The sequence below is a fragment of the Choloepus didactylus genome, chromosome 15 (assembly GCF_015220235.1).
Source record: "Choloepus didactylus isolate mChoDid1 chromosome 15, mChoDid1.pri, whole genome shotgun sequence".
NCBI lineage: Eukaryota > Metazoa > Chordata > Mammalia > Pilosa > Megalonychidae > Choloepus > Choloepus didactylus.
The window spans coordinates 56,507,097-56,529,876 of NC_051321.1; the positions used below are offsets into that span (position 1 = coordinate 56,507,097).

Here is a 22,780-nt window from a genome sequence, read left to right on the forward strand (position 1 = left end):
AGGTCTCAGGCACTGTTTTAAGGGCTTTATATGTTATTAAATCATTTAATCAGATGAGGAAACGGAGCCACAGAAATCTCACTAATGGACAATTTGCTCAAATTACACAGCTAATGAAGGATAGAGCTTGGATTTGAACTGGTGACAATAGTTAAACAGGCCCCCTAATGTTCTGATGTGTGCAGATCAGGGGCTTCGAGATATTGCCTCTATACATCCAATCTGTGTACAAGCAAATCTCTGCAACAATCTGATGACTTATCTTCAATAGGAATCAGTGGGATGAAGTAGTCAACTATTAGGAGCAGTAAGTTAGTCAATAAAGTTCTGCCAATGAGCATCGACAAATCAATTCACCTCCCTGAACCAGTAAGGGAATTGCAAATTCATATGTCTTCAGGGCAGAAGCAAATGATAAAAGTAGTAAGGAGTGTGGATGTAAGATAATCGGGAAGTATGTGGGGTTATGGATACTGGAAAAGCTTCTGCCCTGGCCCTGTCTAATGGTTTTCTAATTCCATTTATTTTAAACCTATGCTGGTCAAATTAACACACCTGTTGGTAAAATTAATTTGCGGGCTGGGCAGTGGATCCATGAGGTTCATTCAGTTTCCAAGGTGTATCGCCAATGGCCAGGAGCTAATTCCTAACTTGGAACAACTGAAAACATTAGCTCAACATTTTACTGTAACAGCAGATAGTGATGCCAAGTTCTTTGGCTGAGCTGAGTCATCTGTGAAATGTGGACACAATTCAATATAAATAATAGAACAGTAGCAGCCTGGATTTATATTTCTGCATGACTTGCTGCTTAGTTCAAATAGGACCCGCTAAATTGCCTGATTTCTCAGCAGGCAGTTTAGCCTGTAGGAGACATTCCATATTCAGTAACAAATCTCATTTCCTCTCACGCTGAAGGAGACAACAAAAGCCAGATGTCCCTTCATGGCTGTTCATTGTGCTCAATGATCCCAAAATGGATGCGGCCTATTTTGGAATTTTCCTCTTAAACCACAAGGTGATGCTAAAGTACAGGAAATGCTTGCAAAGGCTGATGGCGTCACCTGCAGCAAGGAAGGAAAGGAGAGGAATAGATCCACTATCTCAGGTGGCTGAATAAAAACAAAAAATGCAGGCCTAGAAAGGAAAAACACACAGCAAAATCCCACTTAGCCCTAGTAAGCCCACAGGTGCCTGAGTTTCAGGAGCTGAAGGCTGCAAGTAAACTAAGAATGGAAATTCAAAGGAGCTTACAAGAGCAATTAAGCAGTACTTTGATTTGGCAATGAAGACAGCTCCAAGCAATGGGGCAGATAATTAATGTAACTGAGCTCAGAACTGGGAGAGCCACAGTGTCTTGGTCATAAATTCTGTATCTGTCAAGGGCTGTCTTTCTGCAGGTGAGCCATATAGAAAAAAGAAACCCCAGGTAGCGCCTGTAGGAAAATTCCAGACACCTGGGATTTCACCTCCTCCAGACTCCAGGGAGCCAAGAGAGGGGACAGTATTCCCCACCATCCCCCTAAACCTGCGCTGTCCAGTATGGCAACCATGAACGCCACATGACTATTGAGCACTTCCTGAATTAAGATGAGCAGCAAGTATAAAATATATATTGGATTTCAAAGACAGAACAAAAAATGTAAACAATCTCATAAATAAGGACATATACTGATTACATGTTGAAAGGATAACATTTTGAATGTGTTAAGTAAAACATGTATGATTAAAGTTAATTTCACCTGCTTCTTTTTATTTTTTAAATTGTGACTCCTAAAATTTTTTAAATTACATATGCAGCTTGCATTATATTTCTTCTAGATATTGCTGCTCTAAGGTCAAGGCGCCAATACCACCCTGGCATTTGTAAAATACTTAAATACTTTCATACCAGTTGGATTATAGCACTTTCCTAGTCTCTCAGCCCCTCTGGGTGCTTTCCCTGCACCTTGCTAAAAGTAGAGCCTCCACTCACTGCCAGCCTCACAGTTGCACAGTCAGGAGCTCTGCGCTAAGAGGTTTACGAACTTTGCCTCCATGATCATGACCAACCAAAGGAGAAATGCTATTATTTATCTCTACTTACAGAAAAGGAAACACCCTGAGAAGAGTTAAGTAATCTGCTTTCTGCCAACAGCAAATTGGTGCTGAAAGCTACTCTGGTCTGTCTGAATTCAAAGTCCATGTTCTTAATCACTACAAAATTCAACCCCTCACATTCGGGAGATATTGATTACTCAAGAAGGGACTACGCCTGGCAGCAGGGAAGTCTCACCTCGCCCTTCTCTGTATATGTAAGCCCTGTTGACACTGAGGAAGGGTGGAATACCACCTGCATGTCTGTGGTCATCAACTAACAGCTGATGACTCTTCTTTGGACTGAGGTGGCCAACTGGATGTACATAGTAACTATCAGTCAATTATGTGTGAGAAGGACACAGCTGTGGCCACATATTATTGAAAGGCACAGAAAGGAGCAAGAGAGTGAACGTTTATTGAGGGATATATACATAGTTAAAATACCCAACTGCTATACAAAATATCATGAGCTCAAAGAGTTCCACATGAAAGACAGAGCAGCTGAGAAGAAATGTTTTGGGAAGACTGGGTTCTTACAGAGCCGTAGTTCCAGCCTCTTCTCAAGGGGGAGCACTTGTAAAGTGGAGTTTGAGGACTCAGACACGGAATCCAGTAGCAGTGAAACCTGAGATGATGATGCCTGGGAGTAGGCATATAAATGCTCACAGCTAAATCTAACCCAGTAAACTTAGCTTGTGTGCTTAGGGAGTAGACAAAAGAAATCATTCTTATCCTTTTTTCTTTTCTTATGTTGTTGTTGAATATCTTATGCATAAGGGAAATAATCATATCCTAAAGAGAGAGTATATAATTCGCTTGTTGAGCTTTTGTTGTTGTTCTTCCCATTATCTGCTTAATAGAGAGAAGTTTGCATGGTGGGAAAGATTTACACACACACACAAACACAGAGAGAGAGAGACAGAGAGACAGAGAGAGAGACAGAGAGAGAGAGGACATATGGGGTGATGCACAGGTGGGAGCTGGCAGTACAGAGAGGAGGAGACACTGGTCTGCAGCAACAGCTTCTACTACCAACCCTTGGGAACTCACCCCTGTGCTCAAGCAATCATCATCAAAGTGACTATTGAAGTTAAAATTGTATTAAACTAATGCTAACAATTTTTGATATTTTATTTTATTTTTGGCTGCTTGGGTAACTTTAGCTCTTAAGCATATGTGGTTTTCTCTTTTTTTCCTTTTTGGGTACAGCTGTAAAATATTTGGATATAGGAAATGCTATGCTTTTCTTGCAGCCTTGATATTCAGGGTGGATTGTAAAATACAATTTTTGTAAGATTTCATTATTTACAGATTTAAAAGGTGTACATATCACAAATATGTTACGAGGGGAAAACCACTGCAAAAAAATAACTAATTTGGAATAAATATTTTGCATCAGTAAAAAGAATAATAATCTAAAGGATCTGGAGTCTTTTCTCCTTAGAGTCATGGGACATGAGAGTCAGGCAACAAATGTCAATTTGTAGCCTCTTGTGTTTGGAGACCATATTAAATACATTTTAGCAAATAAAGTAGACATTGTTCATGCCAATTCTAAGTTATGATCTGGCAGGGTGACAGGGGCCCAGACTTCCCCATCCTCCCTAACTGCTCCCTGACAACTCATTTATAACCCTTACTGAGTCTGCCTCCTAAGCGCTCTCCTATTATTCCCTACTCCACCAAGATTTAAGTAGTCCTCATTGCTCACCTGGAACTTTTAAATGACTTCCTAGGGCCTCCCTACCTCCAGTCTTGCCCCTGCCATCCACATCTCAAGATTGCTACCAAAAGATCTTCTAAAATGCAAATTTGACTATGTGGCTTCCCTGCTCAGAATTCCTCCATAGAATGTAAAATGTACAGCCACTTTGAAAAACTGGAAACTTCTTTTAACAACAAAAAAGCATATGCACCCCATAGCCCAGCAATTTTACTTCTAGGTATTTCTCCCAATGAAATATAAACATGTCCACAAAAAGACTGGTACAAGAATAATCATAGTGGCTTTATTCATAATAGCCACTGATAGAAGAACAATGTCAATAGGAGAAGAGATTTAAAAAAAGATTGTGGAATATTCCCCCTATACTACAGAATCCTATTCATCACTTAAAAAAAGTATTGAAAACAACAATACGGATTAAGGTTGCCAGATTTAACAAATAAAAATACAACTATTACATGGGACATGCTTTTACTAAAAATTACTTGTTGTTTATTTGAAATTCAAATTTAACTCGGTGTCTTGTTCTTTACCTGGCAAACTTAACATGGATGAATCTCAGGAACACTTTGCTCAGTAAATGAAGTCAGACACAAAAGAGAACATCCTGAGTGATTCCTTTTATAAGAAGTTCATGAGCAGGTGAAACTCGGTGATAGGAATAACAGTGTTGCCTTTCGGGAGTGGGGATTGGGTGGAGAGGGCCCAACGGGAATTTCTGAGGTAAGGAAGGTTCTATATGTTAATAGGGGTGGTAGTTACATAGGTATATATATTTAACAAAATTCACTGGCTTGTATACTTAGTTTTACCTCAAATTTAAAACACACACACACAAACACACGCATGCACACAATCTTCCATGGATGCTCTAAACTTCAACTGAGTATAGCATACAAGGCCATTATTAGCCCATAAGTCTCCCTCTCCTCCCATTATCCTTCTTGAGTCCTACTGGGCAGGTGTGGTGAAACTCCATCATCCTTTCAGCCTCTGCCCTGCTCTCTCTCCTGTACCCTGAAGACTTGCTGGGTACCTCCAGAGAAACATAGACCCACTTTCTTCTCTGGCCACTGTACCTTGCAATCCACCTCACATTACAGCACTGTCCCGGTGCATTATTGTCACTGTCTGCCCCTCACCAAACAGTAAACTCCTGGAGGGCAGTGAACTTTCCTCTTTGTATTCCTGCAGCACAAGGCAAGGCACCCAGTAACCATTCATAAATGAAAGAACTGTTATTCATTCCAACCTCTCTTCTAAATCTCCTACCTAGAAGCTCAAAACTTTCATTTTAACAGTTTTCAAATATATTAAATATGGCCTTATATAAAAAATATTCAAAAGGTCAGAAGAGAATGAATGAAGGGAAAGTCTTTTTCATACCTTGTTTGCACAGCTGCCTTTTCAAGAGGCAACCACTGTTGGTATTTTCTTCTAAATCTTTCCAGATATTCTCCAGGCATAAGTAAGAAGAGTTTGTGTTTATATATGTACATACTTACATATTCCTCCTTTTTACACAAATGGCACATACTGTGCTTCTTATCCTCCCTTTGCCACCTCCCACTCCCAATCCCTTCTCTATCTTATTCTTTGCTCCCACAGGTGCAAACTTGTGGCTGGTCTACAGGTGCATTCATCCAGTGACAGGCAATGGAAGGAGATGGGAGACTGGGAGGAGGGGGGTGGAGTTGGGCATCTCCTCTTCCTCTGCTTTGGCCCTGAATCCCTGGCAGTTGCTGCACCCCTCCACAGCTAGAGCTCCTATTCCATGGATCCAGCTCTTTAGCCCCTTCACCGCCACAAATGTGCCTTAGATTAGCTTTCTGGAAATAGACCGCGATGGAAAAGTGCATGAAGATAGCTTGTTGAGAACTGCTCTTGGGAGATACACCTGTGAGGAAAGGAAGCCAGCAGGACTGCCCCAAAGGAGAAGCTAACCTGAAATGCAGTTCCCGGAGGCTTCAGCTGATCCTACAGGGAGCCCTGGAGCCGGAACGGCCCCACATGGTTGTCCCAAGTTGGGCATGGGGGCTGGGTTTTTGTATTCCTCAATCAGCCAATCATTGGCGTCTGCCCTTCCCCCCACCTCCACAGGAGAGGCTAGAACCCGGATGAGGCTGCCCCCTGTGGCGGCTGCCCGCGATTCCCAGTGAGCGAACTGCAGCCGATACACCTGCAAGTAGGGGCACTGCCTTGAAAAGGAGACCTGGAGCTCTACAGTATCCACCACAGAGTGGTAATGGCTTCCCGCTGGTTCTAGCGTCTGACCACCTCAGCATGCCCTACCCACACCTCTGTACACAGTCCACTCATTAAAGTCTCAACATTTGAACCATCTGGGGCAAATTTAGTTTCCTGTTGGGATGCTGACTGACACACATGCTGTATACAGATACCACACACACACACACACACACACACACACACACACACACACACACACCTCGTCACTTAACATGTCTTGAAGCTCAATATCAGCACTTACCAGTTTTTCTCATTCTCTTTAATGGCTGCACAGTATTGACTGTATCATAATAATATAGTGTATTTATCAAGTCCCCTATTTCTAGACATTAAAATTGTTTTCAGCTTTGCTATTACAAAAAAAAAAAGTGCTGCAATGAGCATTTATGTAATCTTTGCCAACATCTGCAAAACTAGTATGAATTCTTAAGAGTGGAATTTCTGAAACAAAGGGTATGTGCATTTTAGTTTTGATAGATATTGCCAAGTTGCCTGTGAACAGTTTACTCTGTTATCTTGAGCATATGAATGTGCCTGTATCACCAGATATTCACCAAATATGTGCTCACTACTTTTTCACCCCACTTGAAATCTTCTTGTAATATATTTTTTATTAGAAAAGTTGTAGGTTTATAGAAAAATCATGCAAAAAATATAAAGTTCCCATATAGCCCCCTATTATTAACACCTTGAATTAGTGCGGTACCTTTGTGACAACTAAAGAATATTATTATAATTGTACTATTAACTATTGTCCATAATTTACATTAGGGTTCACTGTTTGTGTTGTAGTCATATTGGGTTTTAAAATTTTTGTTCTAGAAATATATATATATATATATATATATACATACAATCTAAAGTTTCCCTCTTTTAACCACATTCAAGTATATAAGTCAGTGCTGTTAATTATGTTCACAGTGCTATGCTACCATCACCAACTTTCATTACCAAAACTTTTCCAACAGCCCAAACAGAAACTCCAAACCAATTAAGCATTAACTCCCTGTGCTCACTACATGTGAGGCAACCTGCATGATTTGAGGGCTTCCAAGCACATGCTATCCCCTTATCCTTCTATTCTTCATCCCCCACATGCCTCCTGTGGGTAGTCTCATAGCTGGACTGGAAGAGGAACACTGTTAGGTTATGTATGACTTAACCAAAGTTTCCCACCATTGTTTTGCTTTTTTCTCATCTGGACTCTTAACGGTATTTGGCTCTCAGGGTTACAATGTCAAGTGGAAGGAATTCCTCTCTTCTCTGAGTTCAAGAAGTCCATTACATGACTGTGTAACCAAGAAGTTAGGATTTAAAGACTGATTATGATTACTGAATCATAATATAGATATTCCTTTTTACTTTCCATTTAATATTAGAGTAGACAGAGGGAAATACCTGAAACCCAAACTGTAATCCAGCTGCCTGGATCTCTGATAATGATGGTATAGCTTTATCTCGTGCCCTTGTGATTGTAAAAATCTTGTGACTAACCTTCATTTGTACCCATTTATCCAGCTTTTTTACTTTAAGTCTTTTGATCTCTAAAGACAGCCCCTAATGTTTATTAATGAAGGGTCTTGGGTCAGCCCGGAACTAATCCATCCCAAGCCCAAAGTTATCTTGATAACAGAAGCTGGACCTAACCAAAATGAGCCTGCCTGACATGCACAGTAGCTTAGACTTTAACCTACAAGTCACCTATACCTCATTATAATGCTAAAAATCACGCCCATCATCATATTAAGGCTACCATTTTCTTACATACATTCTGTAACTAAGCATGTAATCAATTTGTGCGTGCTCAATAATTAAATCACCTCTAATTACATCATCTGGGGCCATTATACTCATTATCCTAAAACCTGCCCATCTTTTGATGCTGTTAAACTATCAGAATTATTGCAGTTTAGGAAGACTGATTTTGGACCAATAAGCTATCTGTTTTCCTGCTTCGTGCCTAGCAATAAAACTCTTTCTCTCTTTGAAACCCCGGTGTCTCAGGAATTGGACATTTAAGTGCATCGGGCAAAAGAATCCAATGCCTTGGTCTGATAACATCTAGAGCTAGAAACCTGGAGGTTGGCCTGTAATAATGAAAGTTGTCATGTGTAAATGCACTTTACTGAATAATCAGTAATCAGACCAGTGCCCCACATTCTGCAGACTTTCAAATCTCAGACACTCAATATGTGTTTGCTGTTTGAGGACACTAGCAATCTTACCAGAATGACTCTTTGAAGTCATTATAACAACTCAGAAAAGATCCGCTGTCAGAAAAAATTCAGCTTCATCATTTCCACCATCTCAATTCCAAATTCCCCCTCTAATTCCTTCCTATCCAAGCATAGCTTATAGACATGTTTCATTTGTTTTGACTAAGAACATTAGGATGTGAATCCATTCTCTCAAATTAGTTCTAGAATGTTCTTGGAGATGGAAGAGAAGTTTTATAATTTCAGGAACACAAAATGAAAGGTCACCCATTGGTTCACTCAATGTTTTAATCTCTTGATTTTAAATGGAGCTACGTTTGATTTTAATAGAAGTGGGTGTCATTCAGTACAATAGATAGTTTGTCACCTCACATCAACCTTTGAGACACAACTTATGAATGGCAAGTAATCTGAACGTTCCAAAGAGAAGAGAGCAGACCTCAGGCCAGAGTCAACAACTTTCAGACACTCTGACTCAGGGCAACCCTACCCAGGGTTCTCAAAGTGCCACAGTGAGGGCTAAACACCAACCCTCTCCTCCTTCCGGTTTCCAGGCAGACCTGGCACAGGACAGCATATCTGGGCTGCTGCTCATTCTAACTAGGAGTGATAGGGCTGAGCCAGCTGGAGACGCCAACTTAACAGAACAATATGAGATGGTGGTCAGAGATCCTGGCTTTCATCCCAGCTCTATGACCTAAGGCAATTTCCTCAGCCACTAGAATCCTCCCTTTCCTCTGTCATAAAATGGTGATAGCATCATCTGCCTGGCCTACATCACATGGTTTTAATGAGGATCAAACAAGATAATGAATAGGAAAGCACTTCCTAAACCAAGAGGCAGTGCTGTAGAATCAGAGGGGTTTATTATTTTACACCCTTATCCAACGGCACCTGCCACCCAACTGGCCCAACCAGAATGACTTGTCACAGTTATCTCCACAGGGAATAAACTTTCAAAACAAGGGAGGTTGAGAATCACTCTTTAGTCAAATGGACATTTCAGGTTGTTTTTCCTGGACTGTGGGTTGGTTTGTAATGATTTGTCCACACTCTCAGATCATCCCCACAAGTGGATAGATGATCAAAGTTAGGAATTCAAGTTTGGCCATAAGACAAACCAAAACTAATCCACCTTTTATGTAAACCACACATGGGGGCAGAAACAGTAGCTTTGGGCAACATGCTCAAGTTGGTCAACAGAGTTAAAAATGTTTTCATCATACTTAAGAATAAAACTCCTTAAGAGTTGTTTGTATTCATGGCTTCCAATCACTTTTTTCCCATTCGCTCCTGAACCCACTAGAAGGAAACATTTACTGACTTCTCCTCCAAACTACTTGTCAAGATCACTACATGATCTCCATGCTCCTAAAGTCAGCCATCAGTTTGTAGTCCTCACCCCACTTGACACCAAAACATCATTCAACATGCCTGATCACCCCTCCTTCTTGAACTGCTTCCTTCCCTTGGCTTCTGGGACACTATTCTCTCTTTCCTCCGACCTCACTGGCTGGCTCCTTTTCAGTCTCCTTTGTTGGTTCCATCTTATCTTCTAAATCTCTAAATGACAGAATGCCCAGAACTAGTCCTTAAACCTCTTCTTGGCTCTACCTATACTCACTCCCTAGTGATCTTATCCAGATTCGAGGCTTCTATAACAGAAAACCTTCTATAACAGAAAACTCCCAAATATATATCCAGTGTACAGATAGCTCCCATGAAATCTATGCCTACTCTTCCAACTGCCTTCCAACATCTCCACGTGGATATATAGTAGCTGTCTCAAACTTAACACATCCATAGCGGAGCTCTTAATTTACCAACTGCAAAACTTCTCAAATCTCAGCAAATGGCAATTCCATCTTTTCAGTTGCTCAAGTCAAAAATCATCCCTGTCTCTCTCATACCCCACATCAAACCCTTCAATAAATCTTATTGCCTCTACTTTCAAATTATATCTAGAATCTGGTCACTTCTCACTATCTCAAATGGGCACCAAGTCACCTTCATGTATTCATGGCTTCATGTATTCATGTGTTCATGTATTCATTCATCTCCCAACTGAATGACTGCTGTGGCTTCCTACCTGTTCTCTCCGTTTTTCCCCTTGTCTTCCTATATCCATCTCAACACAACAACCAGAGTTTTCCTCTTAAGAAATTAATCACTTCCTCTCTCTCTCTCTCTCTCTCTCTCTCTCTCTCTCTCTCTCTCTCTCTCTTAATTCTCTATCCACCATCACTAGAGTCATCTCAACCTCATTTAGAGTAAAAGTCAAAATCCTTTCAATGACCCATGAGGCTCTGTATGGTCTGGAGCTGCTTCATTTCTCTGCTCTCAGCTTTACTCTGCTTTTCTCCTAGCACATTGCCTCCCTTCTTTACCTAAAATGTAAGCTTCTTAAGGCCTTAAGGCCTCTATGTCCCCAGAAAAATGTCAGTTATTTTTGTAATAAGTAAGATATGGCTGCATTTAAGCACTCAGTTTCAAAAATAGAAAACCAAACCTCAGTCCTGTGGTATGAGGTATAGGGCCAGACCATGCATTAGATAGAGACTGAGCATCATCTATCAGGTTTTTACATTGTGGATTTGGTATGATGTGAAAAGTATGATTTGAAGGAGCTGTCTTACAGGAGTTAATCAGATGAACTTAAAAGACTTGGCCCAAAATTCCCACAGTATAAGCAAATTTTCCTCAGTATTTTCTTTTAGAAACTATCAGAACAGAGTTAATTTAAAAATACAAATTATTTAGCAAATAGGACATCTAGCTAGTTGTTAACAAAGAAAAAATAAACTACATTCCTAGTTCACTGCTTACACCAATATAAATTCCAGGTGGATCAAAGGTTTATATGTGAAATACGAATCTGTAGAATTATAACGGCAGACACTGCTAATTGCCTTCCCAATAGACATTTCTTTCTTATTCCTTGCTCTCAAACCCAGATTATGCTCAGATATATGGGAATCATTTGCTTTAGGCTCCTCCCAAGTTCAAGAATGAAATAAATCTTCATTGGTCATTCTTGGCAATGTTATCTCCACGGCTAGTGATTGTATTGGAAATGGGCAAGGGCCACAATCTGGACCTGTGAAAGTTTTGAGAAAGTTTTGAGAAAGTTTTTCCATGCTCTCAAAACTGAGGTCAAGGGAAACCTTTATTTTCTACATCTGTAATTGTATTTACAATTTTTAATTTGACATTCTATAACTTGTAGCCAAAGGTATCCTAAATGATGCTATCTAAAAAAAAAAATGCTCTTAGGATTGAAAATACAGTTTTAAGCATGACACAAAACTCAAAAGGCATAAATGGAAGTATTCATAAAATTCACTCCATAATATGTAAACTTCATATGATAAATACAATAATTTGTAAGTAAATAAATAATATACAAATTATTATGTAAAATCCCTTGAAAAATAAAATGAGTCAAACATAAAAATTAAAAAGCTTTTAATAGCAAAAGATACCATAAACAAAGTAAAAAGACAAATGACCTACTAGGAAAAAACATTTGTAACTTGCATTACAGATAAAAGGTAAATATCCCTAATATATAAAAGGTTTTTGAAAATAGAGAAGAAAAAGGCCCACAAGTCTGAAAAAAAAGAGAGTTCACAAAGAAAGAAATTCAAATGTCCCTTAAATATATGAAAAGGTGCTCAACCTCACTCATAATAGGAAAGATGCAAATAAAACTACAGATAAACCAAAGTGAATGTCAAGTTGGCAGATTAATCACACAGAAAGGAACTATTCCAATGACTGAAACATCATGACCTGACTGCACATCCCAAATAGATTATCCTAAGGAGAAAAAATTTGCAAAGTAATCTTAACCTGTTTTCGGTGGTCATGTTATTAGTAATGCTAGTGTTTTCGTTTCCCAGCTGCTAAAACAAATACCCTAACGATGGGTCAGCTTAAACAACAGGAATTTATTGGCTCATGATTTTGAGGTTTGGAGAAGTCCAAGATGAAGGCATCAGCAAGGCCATGCTTTCTCCCTGGAGACTGGCATTCTGGGGCTGGCTGCCAGCAGTCCTTGGTCCTTGGCTTTTCTGTCGCATGGCAATGCACACAGCGCTGTCTTCTCCTTTCTTTTCCATGTTCCGTTGACTTTCAGCTTCTGGCTGCTCCGCTTGGCTTCTTTCTCCATCTGACTTTCACTTTGCTTATAAAGGACTCCAAAAATCTGGATTCAGTCAGGCCACACCTTAACTGAAATAACATCTTGAAGAGATCTTATTTACAATGTGTCCACACCCACCAGAATGTGGAACAAGACCAAGACCGTGTCCAAACTAGGGTTCCCAATTCAATCCACCACAACTAGGAGTACTGCTATTTTGACAGCATTATACACATGGTAGGATCTAGCAAATAATTATGTTCATGCATTAGAAAATCAAAATCTTCAGCATAAAAGAAAAGAGATTTAAATACAAAATCAATAAAGTTAAGTAAAACTATGTGATCCTCAATTTAAATTAGAGTTTTCAGCATGAACTCAGGATGCACCTTAGGTTTAAAAAACAAAAATACCTATTTTGTAGAAACAATCTCCAACCCCACAGATGAGCATCCTTAGTGCCCAAATTGTGTTCTAAAAACTATTCACACAAAGCTCCTTATAGATACAGCTGACTCCAAATCCAGAACAGAAAATGTTCAAGATGAGCCTAAATTATCTCGTCACGTCAGAAAGTAAAGAAACTGTCAAATACTACTGAGGTTGTGTTAATAGGACTCAGTAGTTAACTTAATAGAAAAATCTGAGCATCAAAAAAATAAAAAATTGCAATTGCTTGAAACCTCCCCAGATTTAAAATCCAAGAGTTCATGATATCTGCCCCCCGTAAGAAAAAAAAAAAAACCTCATTGGTCACATATGGAGGATGACAGAAGACCAACTTATTTTTCTAAAGGGAAAGAATCAAATGTTTCTCCTATTTTTCTTGTACAAACTATTCTTCAGGGAAATCAATAGATGTTGAAGGGAATTTTCTGTTTATAGAAGTTCATCAGTTAATACATTAGGGAATGATAGGATCAGAATATCAACATTTTTCAACCTTTAATGAAATATTGAGCATAGGCAGTGCTCACGAATGGCTACAAAAGGCATTAGGTGAAAATATGATAGGCAAATTTATAATGGACCATCTTGCTGACAACCTGAACCTACAGGTCAATTTGAAAACCACAAAAAAGAGACAATCCGATACTTAGTGCATCTGGATGGAAGCACACACCCCATCAGTGAGTTTTTCTTACCAAAATATTACAACCTGAATGTGATCAACATTCTAGATCTAACAATCAATTTTCAAGAAATACATGGGACAAAGCAGTATATTAAATGACACCATGGGGATGCAGTCAGCAAAATCTAAAATTGAGAAACTCTACAGGGCAATTTACTTGTTCAGTTCTTCAACAAGTAAATTGAAGGAAAACCTATAAATTAAAAGAGTCTTAAGAATCAGAGCTGGCTGCTGAGGCTGCTTGAGGTTTCTGGTTCACACCACATCCCAGAATTTGGGGAACAAGGCACAGACACAACTCTTTCCACTACCTATGCCTTTCAGCTAGTGATGACTAAAATTCCCCATGGATGTTACAGTTTTGTTTGAGGAAGAGGAAGGTCTGATATATTACGCCTTTTAATCTCACAACCAACTCCCCAGTTCTGTCCAGGAACCTGAGCTCACCCTGACTGTGTGTAGCTTGGCACTCTTATTGGCCTCAAATGATTCCTCCAAGCCCTTATTTACACTTGAGATGCATCCGGCCCTAAGAGTCCTCAAAATGGCAACCCCCCAGCAGTGTAAGCTGCTACGGTTGGCCCATCATCTTATAGAGGTGGCTACAGCCCATCCTACCTAGTCTCTTTGCTGTGAGGGCCCTCTACGCATTTGGGCTACTCTCAGAAATGCACTGTTGCTGATGTAGAGTTTTCAGATGGAAGCTGGAGGAATAATAACTTGCCTTAACACGTCAGGAATGTTCCCTAGAAGAAAAAGCAGGCATATCCTAAGCAGGTTATGTAGTTTTAAAGACCACACTTACTGAAAACATCTTGCTTACCAAAGGTTTTAGAATATCACTTGGAAAAAAAAATGGATTAAATTTTTAAATGTCTTTTTATTTTTATTTTTTTTTTGCAAGGAGAAAGAATAAAAGTAAATGATACTTCAGGACAAGGAATGCATGAAGTAAAAAGCAACAAATATGAGCTGTGACCTGCTAGGAAAAAAATCCCAGAGGACTTGGCAAGGAATTGCACTCCCTAAAGACTGAATTTCAAAGGTATGGTGGGAAGGCGGTGAGTAAGGGCCCTGAGCTGAAGCCAATTAGTGCTTGATAAACAAATCAGAACATTTTGCTTTCTGCCCAATTTCAGGCCCACCTTCCAAGCAGCTTGGATGAGAGTTCTTAAGGAAAGTATAAAAGTTCAGATTTCCAGAGCAGTTCATTTACAAAGTGGGCTTTATTTGATGTGTGGAGGAACAGCATGTGTTCTGTTGTTTTGTGCCAGAGCTTCTGAATGGCAATTCCAGAAAAATGTGCTGAGTCATGAGTCCCTGAGGAGAAAAGACTGCGACAAGAACATGCTTGGGGGAACCAGCTGTGACAGTCGCACAAGTTAAGGGATAACAGAAGGCTCGTTGGTCTTCGGTTAAATGGTGCCCTTCAATGCAAACATTTGCCTGATGTCTGCTCTCAGGAACACTTGGAGCATGCTCAGCTATTGAGTAGACACACACTGAAGAATAACGACAACAACAAAATTAATAATAGCTAATACATATATGGATTATACATTATATACATATATATGAGGATTACCTCTTGTAATTCCCACAATAGCTGTATGAAGTTTTACAAATGAGTAAACTGAGCCTTTGAGAGGCTAAATAACCCAGTCACCCAGCCACGGGGATTGAGCTGGGATGTGAACTCAGGTAACCTGGTTGTGGAATCATAAGATTAATGAGTATGTCTGCCACATCCCCAAATATTACTATACATGTATTCATAGATCTCTGCTCATTCGAACTGATTGTGCTTAAACTCCTTATCTAAAGAGAAATCATACTCCTGCATCCTTTAGACACAATTGACTATAAAGTAAAAAGATCCCAAGGTTATGGACAGTTGAGAAATTGAATGGCACTGTTAATGTAAATTGTGTATTTTGTATGTTCAATATAATGCTTCTTCTACATAAAGCATTATAATGAAGCATTATTTCCCTCTAAATAGCAGCCCCCCTTTATTTCCCAGAACATCCTGAGTTGAGACAATCCTGTTTGCCTGCTAGAAGCTGAGGCTATCTGAGGTTACGGGCCGTTCGGAGCAACACAGCACATCATGACTTTACAATGCTGGCACTCCTGCTTCTTGGGAACTGTTCCTCGTGGGGCCTGTAAAAGTTGGTGGCTGAACGTTCTCCCATGAGAAATTAGATCCCCAACTGGCTCGTCAGAAGCTCACAGCAGGGCAGGGGGCTGAACAGAGGCCTGAGGAGCTCCTCAACACAAGTTCTGGAAAATGCCCTGTAAGAAACTCGCTTCCTTCACACCTTTCCCCAGATCAGCTTGAGGCTCTTCATTCAAAATGTCAAGAAGTATCTTTGAGTCACAAAAGATGACATTCTAATCAATATAATTTCATTATTAGATATGTTTTCTAAATGCTAATTCTTGAGAGAGGCAAGTCATGCCTAATTATCTCTCTAGCCACAATGGATTCGCTTTATACCACCCCTCTCCACCCCAGCTCCATTTCTAGCCTCCCAAGAAATCACAGGGATCCCTAGAAACCTTTCTCATTTTGCTTCTGGAAATTAGGTAGAGTTTTATAACATGCTGTCCACAGCATTATGACAATCATGTTTGTACTATAAAATGAGGATCATAAGCCACACCTCACAGGGTTATGACTAGGTTTAAATGGTATAATGTGCTTGGAACATATTAAAAATCCTATAAATGGTTGCTGAGATCGTAACTAAGAATCTCGGAAAGAAATCTGTCTTCTCCTCAAGGGGATTCTGAAGGACTAACTTATTAGCATTTTGGAAGGCAATGCTCAAAATATTTTTGCAAACTTACTTTTAAATATGATGTGTGTACAATCGCTAAACTCTGGCACCCAAGGTGAACACCAGGTAATTTATACTTTTACATTCAAATGAACTGCCACTGTAACTGGGGGGGTGGGGCTGGCTCAAAAGAGAAAAAACAAGCAAGCTGATGCAAAACAAACAAAAAAATATTTTATTGTAACTTAAAATTCATTCCATAGACAATAGATAATGTACACATTGGGGGCAAACAGTAGATACAGTGAAGGGGCATTTGGACAATTATTAGCATTGATGAATATGGAAATACCACAGGTTAAATATTTTTAGGTTGTAGAGTTTCCTGAACATAACATTTGCAAAAAGGAACTTTCAACACAAAAATATGTAGTTGGTATTTTTTAGTGTCACTTCTTATATTCACAACCTTTGACCGAGACTAAAGAATGAGGTACAGAAAATATTCCAGAAGATTGAGTGTGAAGCAGGAGCCCCAAAATGCCTTGGAGCCCCGATATTGCGTTACTGAGTAGGCGTAACTAGGTTATGAAATTCTCCATAGCCCGGGTTTACTACATAGAAAAGTACTATCTACCTACTTCACAGAGGGGTTGTGAGGTTGCAGGCTTGTAAAGTGCTTCAGGCACCTTCGAAGAAAGGCAACATAGAAGTATAAAGTCATCTTAAATATTTCAAAAGTAATGAAAAGACAAGTTTGGCACAATGGAAAGGGTGCCCCCTATTTAAAGAACCACACTTGACTGTTTATAAAACCCTTACTCATGGTTTATTGGTTTCTTTTTTTTCTTCTTCTTCTTCTTTAAGAGAATAAATATTCCTCAATTGCCAATCTTTAACAGCCATTCTTAAGTGAAGAGCTTGTTAAAAACATAGATGCTTGGGCCACAGCCTAAATCTACACAATTAAAATAGCCCAGTGTGGGACCCAGGCCCCACATTTTGAAAAGGATCTATAAGAAGAAAGAAAGACATTGGATCACTGTATCAATTTCTTATTGCCCTTTCCCTTTCCCATGTCCCATGCAGACACAGAGTACAACACATACACACCACACACACACATTTTTTTAGTTCTACTCTTGAATTAAAATGCAGTAGTGGTACAATCTGATTCTGGCAAATAAATGCCTCATCAGGAAGATGTGCAAGGACTTGCAATCCATCTCCGCTGTGCCCAAAGCAAATGGAAACGGATGTTTCCCATTTGCAGAACGGAATGGGTGATCTATGCATTTCCAACTTGGAAACAAGTAAAATCAGCACGTCCTGGGAGACATCAGCTGACCAGATACTGACAAACCAAAATGTACGAGGTTCTCGTGGCCAACTGTGAAGAAAGGCTGCAGGGACTGCTGCTCTGTTTAGTGGTCGTCTGCATCTCAGCAAATGTCTGGTTCCGCTCAGGGGACACCAAACAACATGTGGGTGCTTCATCAAGGTAAATAAAACAGAGTAAAGAAACCTGGTGACTGTAATTTAAAATATCTTTTTAAAAAATTATCAGTTTGTTTCACCGCGATTCTTAATGCTCTTTTAGTTATCACTTTCACTTCCTGGTTGGCTTGAAGTTTTCTATTTCCTAGTTAGCCTAGCATACAGAAGAGGGTGATTTATTCCCTAGCAGCCTTCACACATTTCTCATCAAGCTACTTGTATCAACTTTAAAATAGAAGAGTCACCTCTGGGTGCCTTGCAGAGGAACTAATGGAGTCTGTAGAGAATATACTTCTTTACACAGAGGAAGATTTCTGAGACTGGCCAAAATTTTTACAATTTGAAAAACTAATGGATAACACTACAACAGAATATTTCCATTTCTTAGAAAAAGAAAAGGAGATAGAGGCTATATATACAGTATGTGGAGAAGAGGATCATGTAAAAAAATTTTTTTTCATTCAAAGTCAGCCACTGGAAATTTTGTTATGAGAAAACAGTCTTGACTCTTTCAAATTTGTTTGAAAATTTGCTAAAATATTTTTTGTATAAAAATGGCAAAAATAGTGCATTCCAATATTCCTCTAAACAGTAGAGGCAACTTTGTATAAATACGTTGCGGGAGCTGGCTTGGGGAGCTGCTTGTTGCATGTATCCCGGAGGGGCAGGGCTGCCAGCAGCAGAGTAAGCCCTCCCAACAGAACGCAGAGGCCACTAAAATAAAATGCAATGTCATAGGTCTGGGTCCAGTCATAAAACCAACCTGAAAAGAGAGTAAGAAAAAAATGAGTGTTAGAAGCAGCATATTAAGCCCATGCCCTAACCTCCTCAATTTTACATGCAGTTAAGATTAGGATATATATCATCCCCACCTCCTTCCAAAGTGGTCTATTGAGAGAAGAGGAGACTCAATTATCTGGACAAGAACAAGAAGGCATTTAGCATTTCTCCCAAATAAAGGATGAGCATGAATCCTGGAGTACGTATATTGGGTCTCTCAAGTACATCATAAGTGATTTTGAATAAATAAATCATTAGCATGAGACATTCCATGCAGATTTATTTTGTGAAATTCATGCCATATTACAAACTGTATTTCTATATCTGGAGGTGTATAATGGAGACCAGTAAACTGGGTAGACCTTAAGATAAATATCTTACCAACAATTGGTGGTCCAAGGCTATTTCCAAGTCCAGCAAAGAACATTAATATCCCATAGGCATGGGCTAATTTTTCAATTCCCACAGTCTTCGTGGTCACATATGGAAAAATGGACCAATTACCAGTAAGAAAGCCTAAGATCCCAGAAAGTATTGCCAACGTGACGTAACTTTTGGCAAGTGGAATTGCACACAAGGCCAGGCCCATGACGATTAAGGTAGCTATGTAAAGATAGAGAGTATTAATCCACTTAAAGTCAGCCAGTATCCCTAAAAGGAGTTTACCAACTGCTGTCATAATGCCAATAATGGAAATGAGAGGCATAATAAAGTCTTCTTCTTTCACATTTGAACTTCTTGCAACATCTTCCATAAGTAATGAAGGTGGAAACCCTCCGATGTCAAAAAGTAAGATGGCGATAAAAAGTGCTGAAAATACTTTGTTTTTAAAAAGAGCCAGAGTTTCTCCACAGTAGTTTCTATACAATTGCCATTTCCTCTTGGCAAGCTGCTTGCAAAAATATGTCTGTTCTGCAACTTTCTTTTTGTATGTTTCCGTCTCCTTTGTGTGTGCCATTGTTATTGAGTTTTTAGGAAGTGAGCTCTCCTGTTTCCAGTCACCATTGGCTAAAGGGTTCTTGCATTTTTCCTCATTACTGTAGCTCTTTTCAAGAATGCTTATGTTTTCTTCCAGGTTCTTTTCTTTTTCACTGTACATGGAGTATCTATCTGGAACATTTTCCAAAGCTGTTTTTTCAGGCAAAGGACGATCAGAGGACTGGAGAGGTCTCATCAGACTGCCACAAGCTAATATATTTAAAGCTAAAGCACCCACAATCAGCAAGCATCCATCCAGACCATAGAGCTCAATCAGCAACCTCTGCAGAGCTGCATATATAAAAAGTCCAACACTTGAACCTAAAATGGAAAGGGTGGCTATTCAGTCTTAATCTCTCATAATTTGGGGCTCTTAGTACAAGCATTAGTGGCTCCACAATTCAATTGCTTTTCACAGTGGCATTCATATGTACCTTCCTATTAAAATCACAGGAATACAGAAGATAATGATAGTAACAGTAATACTGATAGAACATTTATTTTAAGAATTAGCATTTATAGTTCAGACACTGGCTAAGCACTTTACATTTCATGATTTTGATTAATCCTTATACTACCCTATTGAGTAGGTCCTACTGTTATTCTCATATACAGATGAAGTGACCTAGGACTGGAAAGGTTGAGAAATTTGTCCCAGATCACATACTTGTCAATGGCAGAAACAGAATTCACATTAAGTCAGTCTAACTAGAGTGCAAATTCTTAACCAATATAATTATGCAACTACTTTTTTCACACTTGTTTCGTGCCAAGCTCTATGCTAAATATTTACTTCATTTAGTAAAGCAAATTTTCATATTTTCTTTTTTGAGATGAATAATACATTTTAGTTTTTGGATATTTATAATGGTTAGCTAGTTCAAATCCATTGCTGAATCATCAAAATGGGGGATCCATATGCTTTATGCATTAAAAAACCATGAGAAGAGTTAAGTAGAATTTGAGGGGGTATTTAAATAATAAAGTATGACTGGTTTGTATATCCATGCAACAGTGTAACTGCTTCACCTTTTTAGCTTTAGTGTCACAGAAAACACAATGGAATGGCAAGTTATGTTGGCCCAAATAATTTGCAAGTGTTTTTATCTGGTTCTGATTCAATTTTTTAAAAATTAAGTACTCTAAAATTTAAATATCATTGAGAAGTGACATGAAAAAACAGGAAAGTAATAAATACATCTTTTAAAAAAGTCATCTAAATAGGTTGTTGATCATATTTTTAAAATGGTCTATATAAAGTTGCATCATAATCTCAACAGGCTGTTGGTGGGACCAAGCTTTGAAGGCTCGACTGATAACACAGACAGGCTTGCTGTGAAAATCCATCCTATAAAAAATTCTTACAAATAACCAAGTGGCTCTGCGTCTTGGAGATGTAAGCAAACATTTTTTCTTTAAGACTTCAATCATCTCTTTCTAATTTTTAAAGGTTAACTCCTATATCCCAAAAGAAAAAAAATTTGCATTCAAATGTTCATTAATGGTTAATGTTAATAATGGCTGCTAAAATAGTATCTTTTCATGGCTACTTAAAGAGTAAACATCTCTTTGTTGACTACTGAGAAGTAGTAACATATTAGGTTTGTTTTCTGAAGTATGTGTACTTTGGAAATGTGCCCCTTTTAAAAAAAGGATAACTGAAAAAAACGAAAATAGCAGAGCTACTTCATGTTCTTCAGTAATGCAAAAACACCCATACCTAGTCAATTCATGATTTTTGTCTAACATCATCTCTTTATACAGATTCTGACAAAGTGCCATACTATTAGGTACTCAAAAATGCCCTTGGTGTTTTGAAGTTCTCTGTTTTGAGAAAATAACTTCTCCATTGCTCATCAACCAAGTTCATCTATCAACATATCAAAACAATTCAACAAATATTTATTGAACTCCTATGATATGCTAAGTCTATGACAGGGCAGGCAAAATCAAATCACATGTTGGGCTTTAATTTCCTTTGAGCCTAAGTCCAACAAGTACGTGACGAGGCCTTAGAAAGATGCAGGAAGTCTTTCAGGGCAATGGAGAGTAATCTAAAATGTTATTGTGGAACTTTTTATGCTGTAAAACTGTAGTTTTTAATATTTAGAAAGAAAATCATAATTTCAAAATGATCAGTGTAAAGGGCAAAGTAAAACGAAACACTGAATTACACTTCCATGCATATCTAAATTAATACATTATTACAAAGAGAGAAAATATTAAATCATGTCCAGGGGACCTGAAACAATAAGAAATACACTCATGCTTTGGTTAACTCATTAACACCAGGGTCAATAAACTTATTCCATAAACCACCTGAGTGCAGATATTGTAGGCATTACAGATAATAATACTTCTGTCTCATCTACTCATCTCTGCCCTTGTAGCACAAAAGCAGCCAGAAACCATTCTAAAGGAATGAGCATGTCTGAGTTCCAATAAAACTTTATTTTTGGACACTGAAATTTGAATTTCACATAATTTCACATGTCACAAAATATTATTCTTCTTTTGATTTTTTTTCCAACCAGTAAAAATGTAAAAACCATTCACAAAAACAGGCAGTAAGTGGAATCTGGCCCATGGGCATTACTTTACCAATCCTTGTTCACCACAGAGTAAGATCACTTCCCTGAAACTGGTTTTTCGCCCTTGTTCCTTTCTTTACACTAGATCACAATATTCAAGGATTTTGATTTTGGGTTCCTTTTTCTTTTTAATTAAGAAATCTACTGTGAGTTTTGTTTTGCTTGTCATCTCTTTCCCTAAAGTTGGACCCATGTCTCTTCCTAATTTCACCTCACCTAATGCCCCATGAGTTGGATTAATATATCTTACATTTCTTGTCTGAAAACTCCTTAATTCTGCCCAATCTTGACTGTCCACAGTAGTTCCATTTTTTATTCAGTGTTCATGGCCCAGATCTGCATGCCCTACCCTCCAGACTGAATGAAAAGCAAGAGCAGCTCTCTCAACATAAATTTCCTAAATCTTCAGCACAAATCAATTTGGACAGTTAGGGAAATCTCATAATTACAAAAGGCACCTACAGAGCCTTTTCCATGTGCCTTATACATATACTCATTTAATACTCCCAATAACTCAATGTAATGGGTACTGTTATTATGCCCATTTTGCAGTTCAAGAAACTGAGGCACAGAATGTTAAGTAACTTGTCCTAAAGTTCTT

General features: G+C 38.7%; 1 protein-coding gene across 2 annotated transcripts in view; it reads right to left on the reverse strand.

The window, feature by feature from the left end:
* Positions 1–16,545: 16,545 nt before the first annotated feature.
* The window catches only part of SLC16A9 (solute carrier family 16 member 9), a 60,072-nt gene continuing 53,837 nt past the window's right edge, over positions 16,546–22,780 (reverse strand). For both annotated transcript variants that reach the window (XM_037804385.1, XM_037804386.1), the window contains exons 5-6: positions 18,992–19,909; positions 16,546–18,593 (exon numbers count right to left, since the gene is read on the reverse strand). In XM_037804385.1, coding sequence (XP_037660313.1) covers positions 18,415–18,593; positions 18,992–19,909 — 1,097 coding nt within the window. In that variant the 3' untranslated portion in view covers positions 16,546–18,414. The remainder of the gene's footprint in view (positions 18,594–18,991; positions 19,910–22,780) is intronic.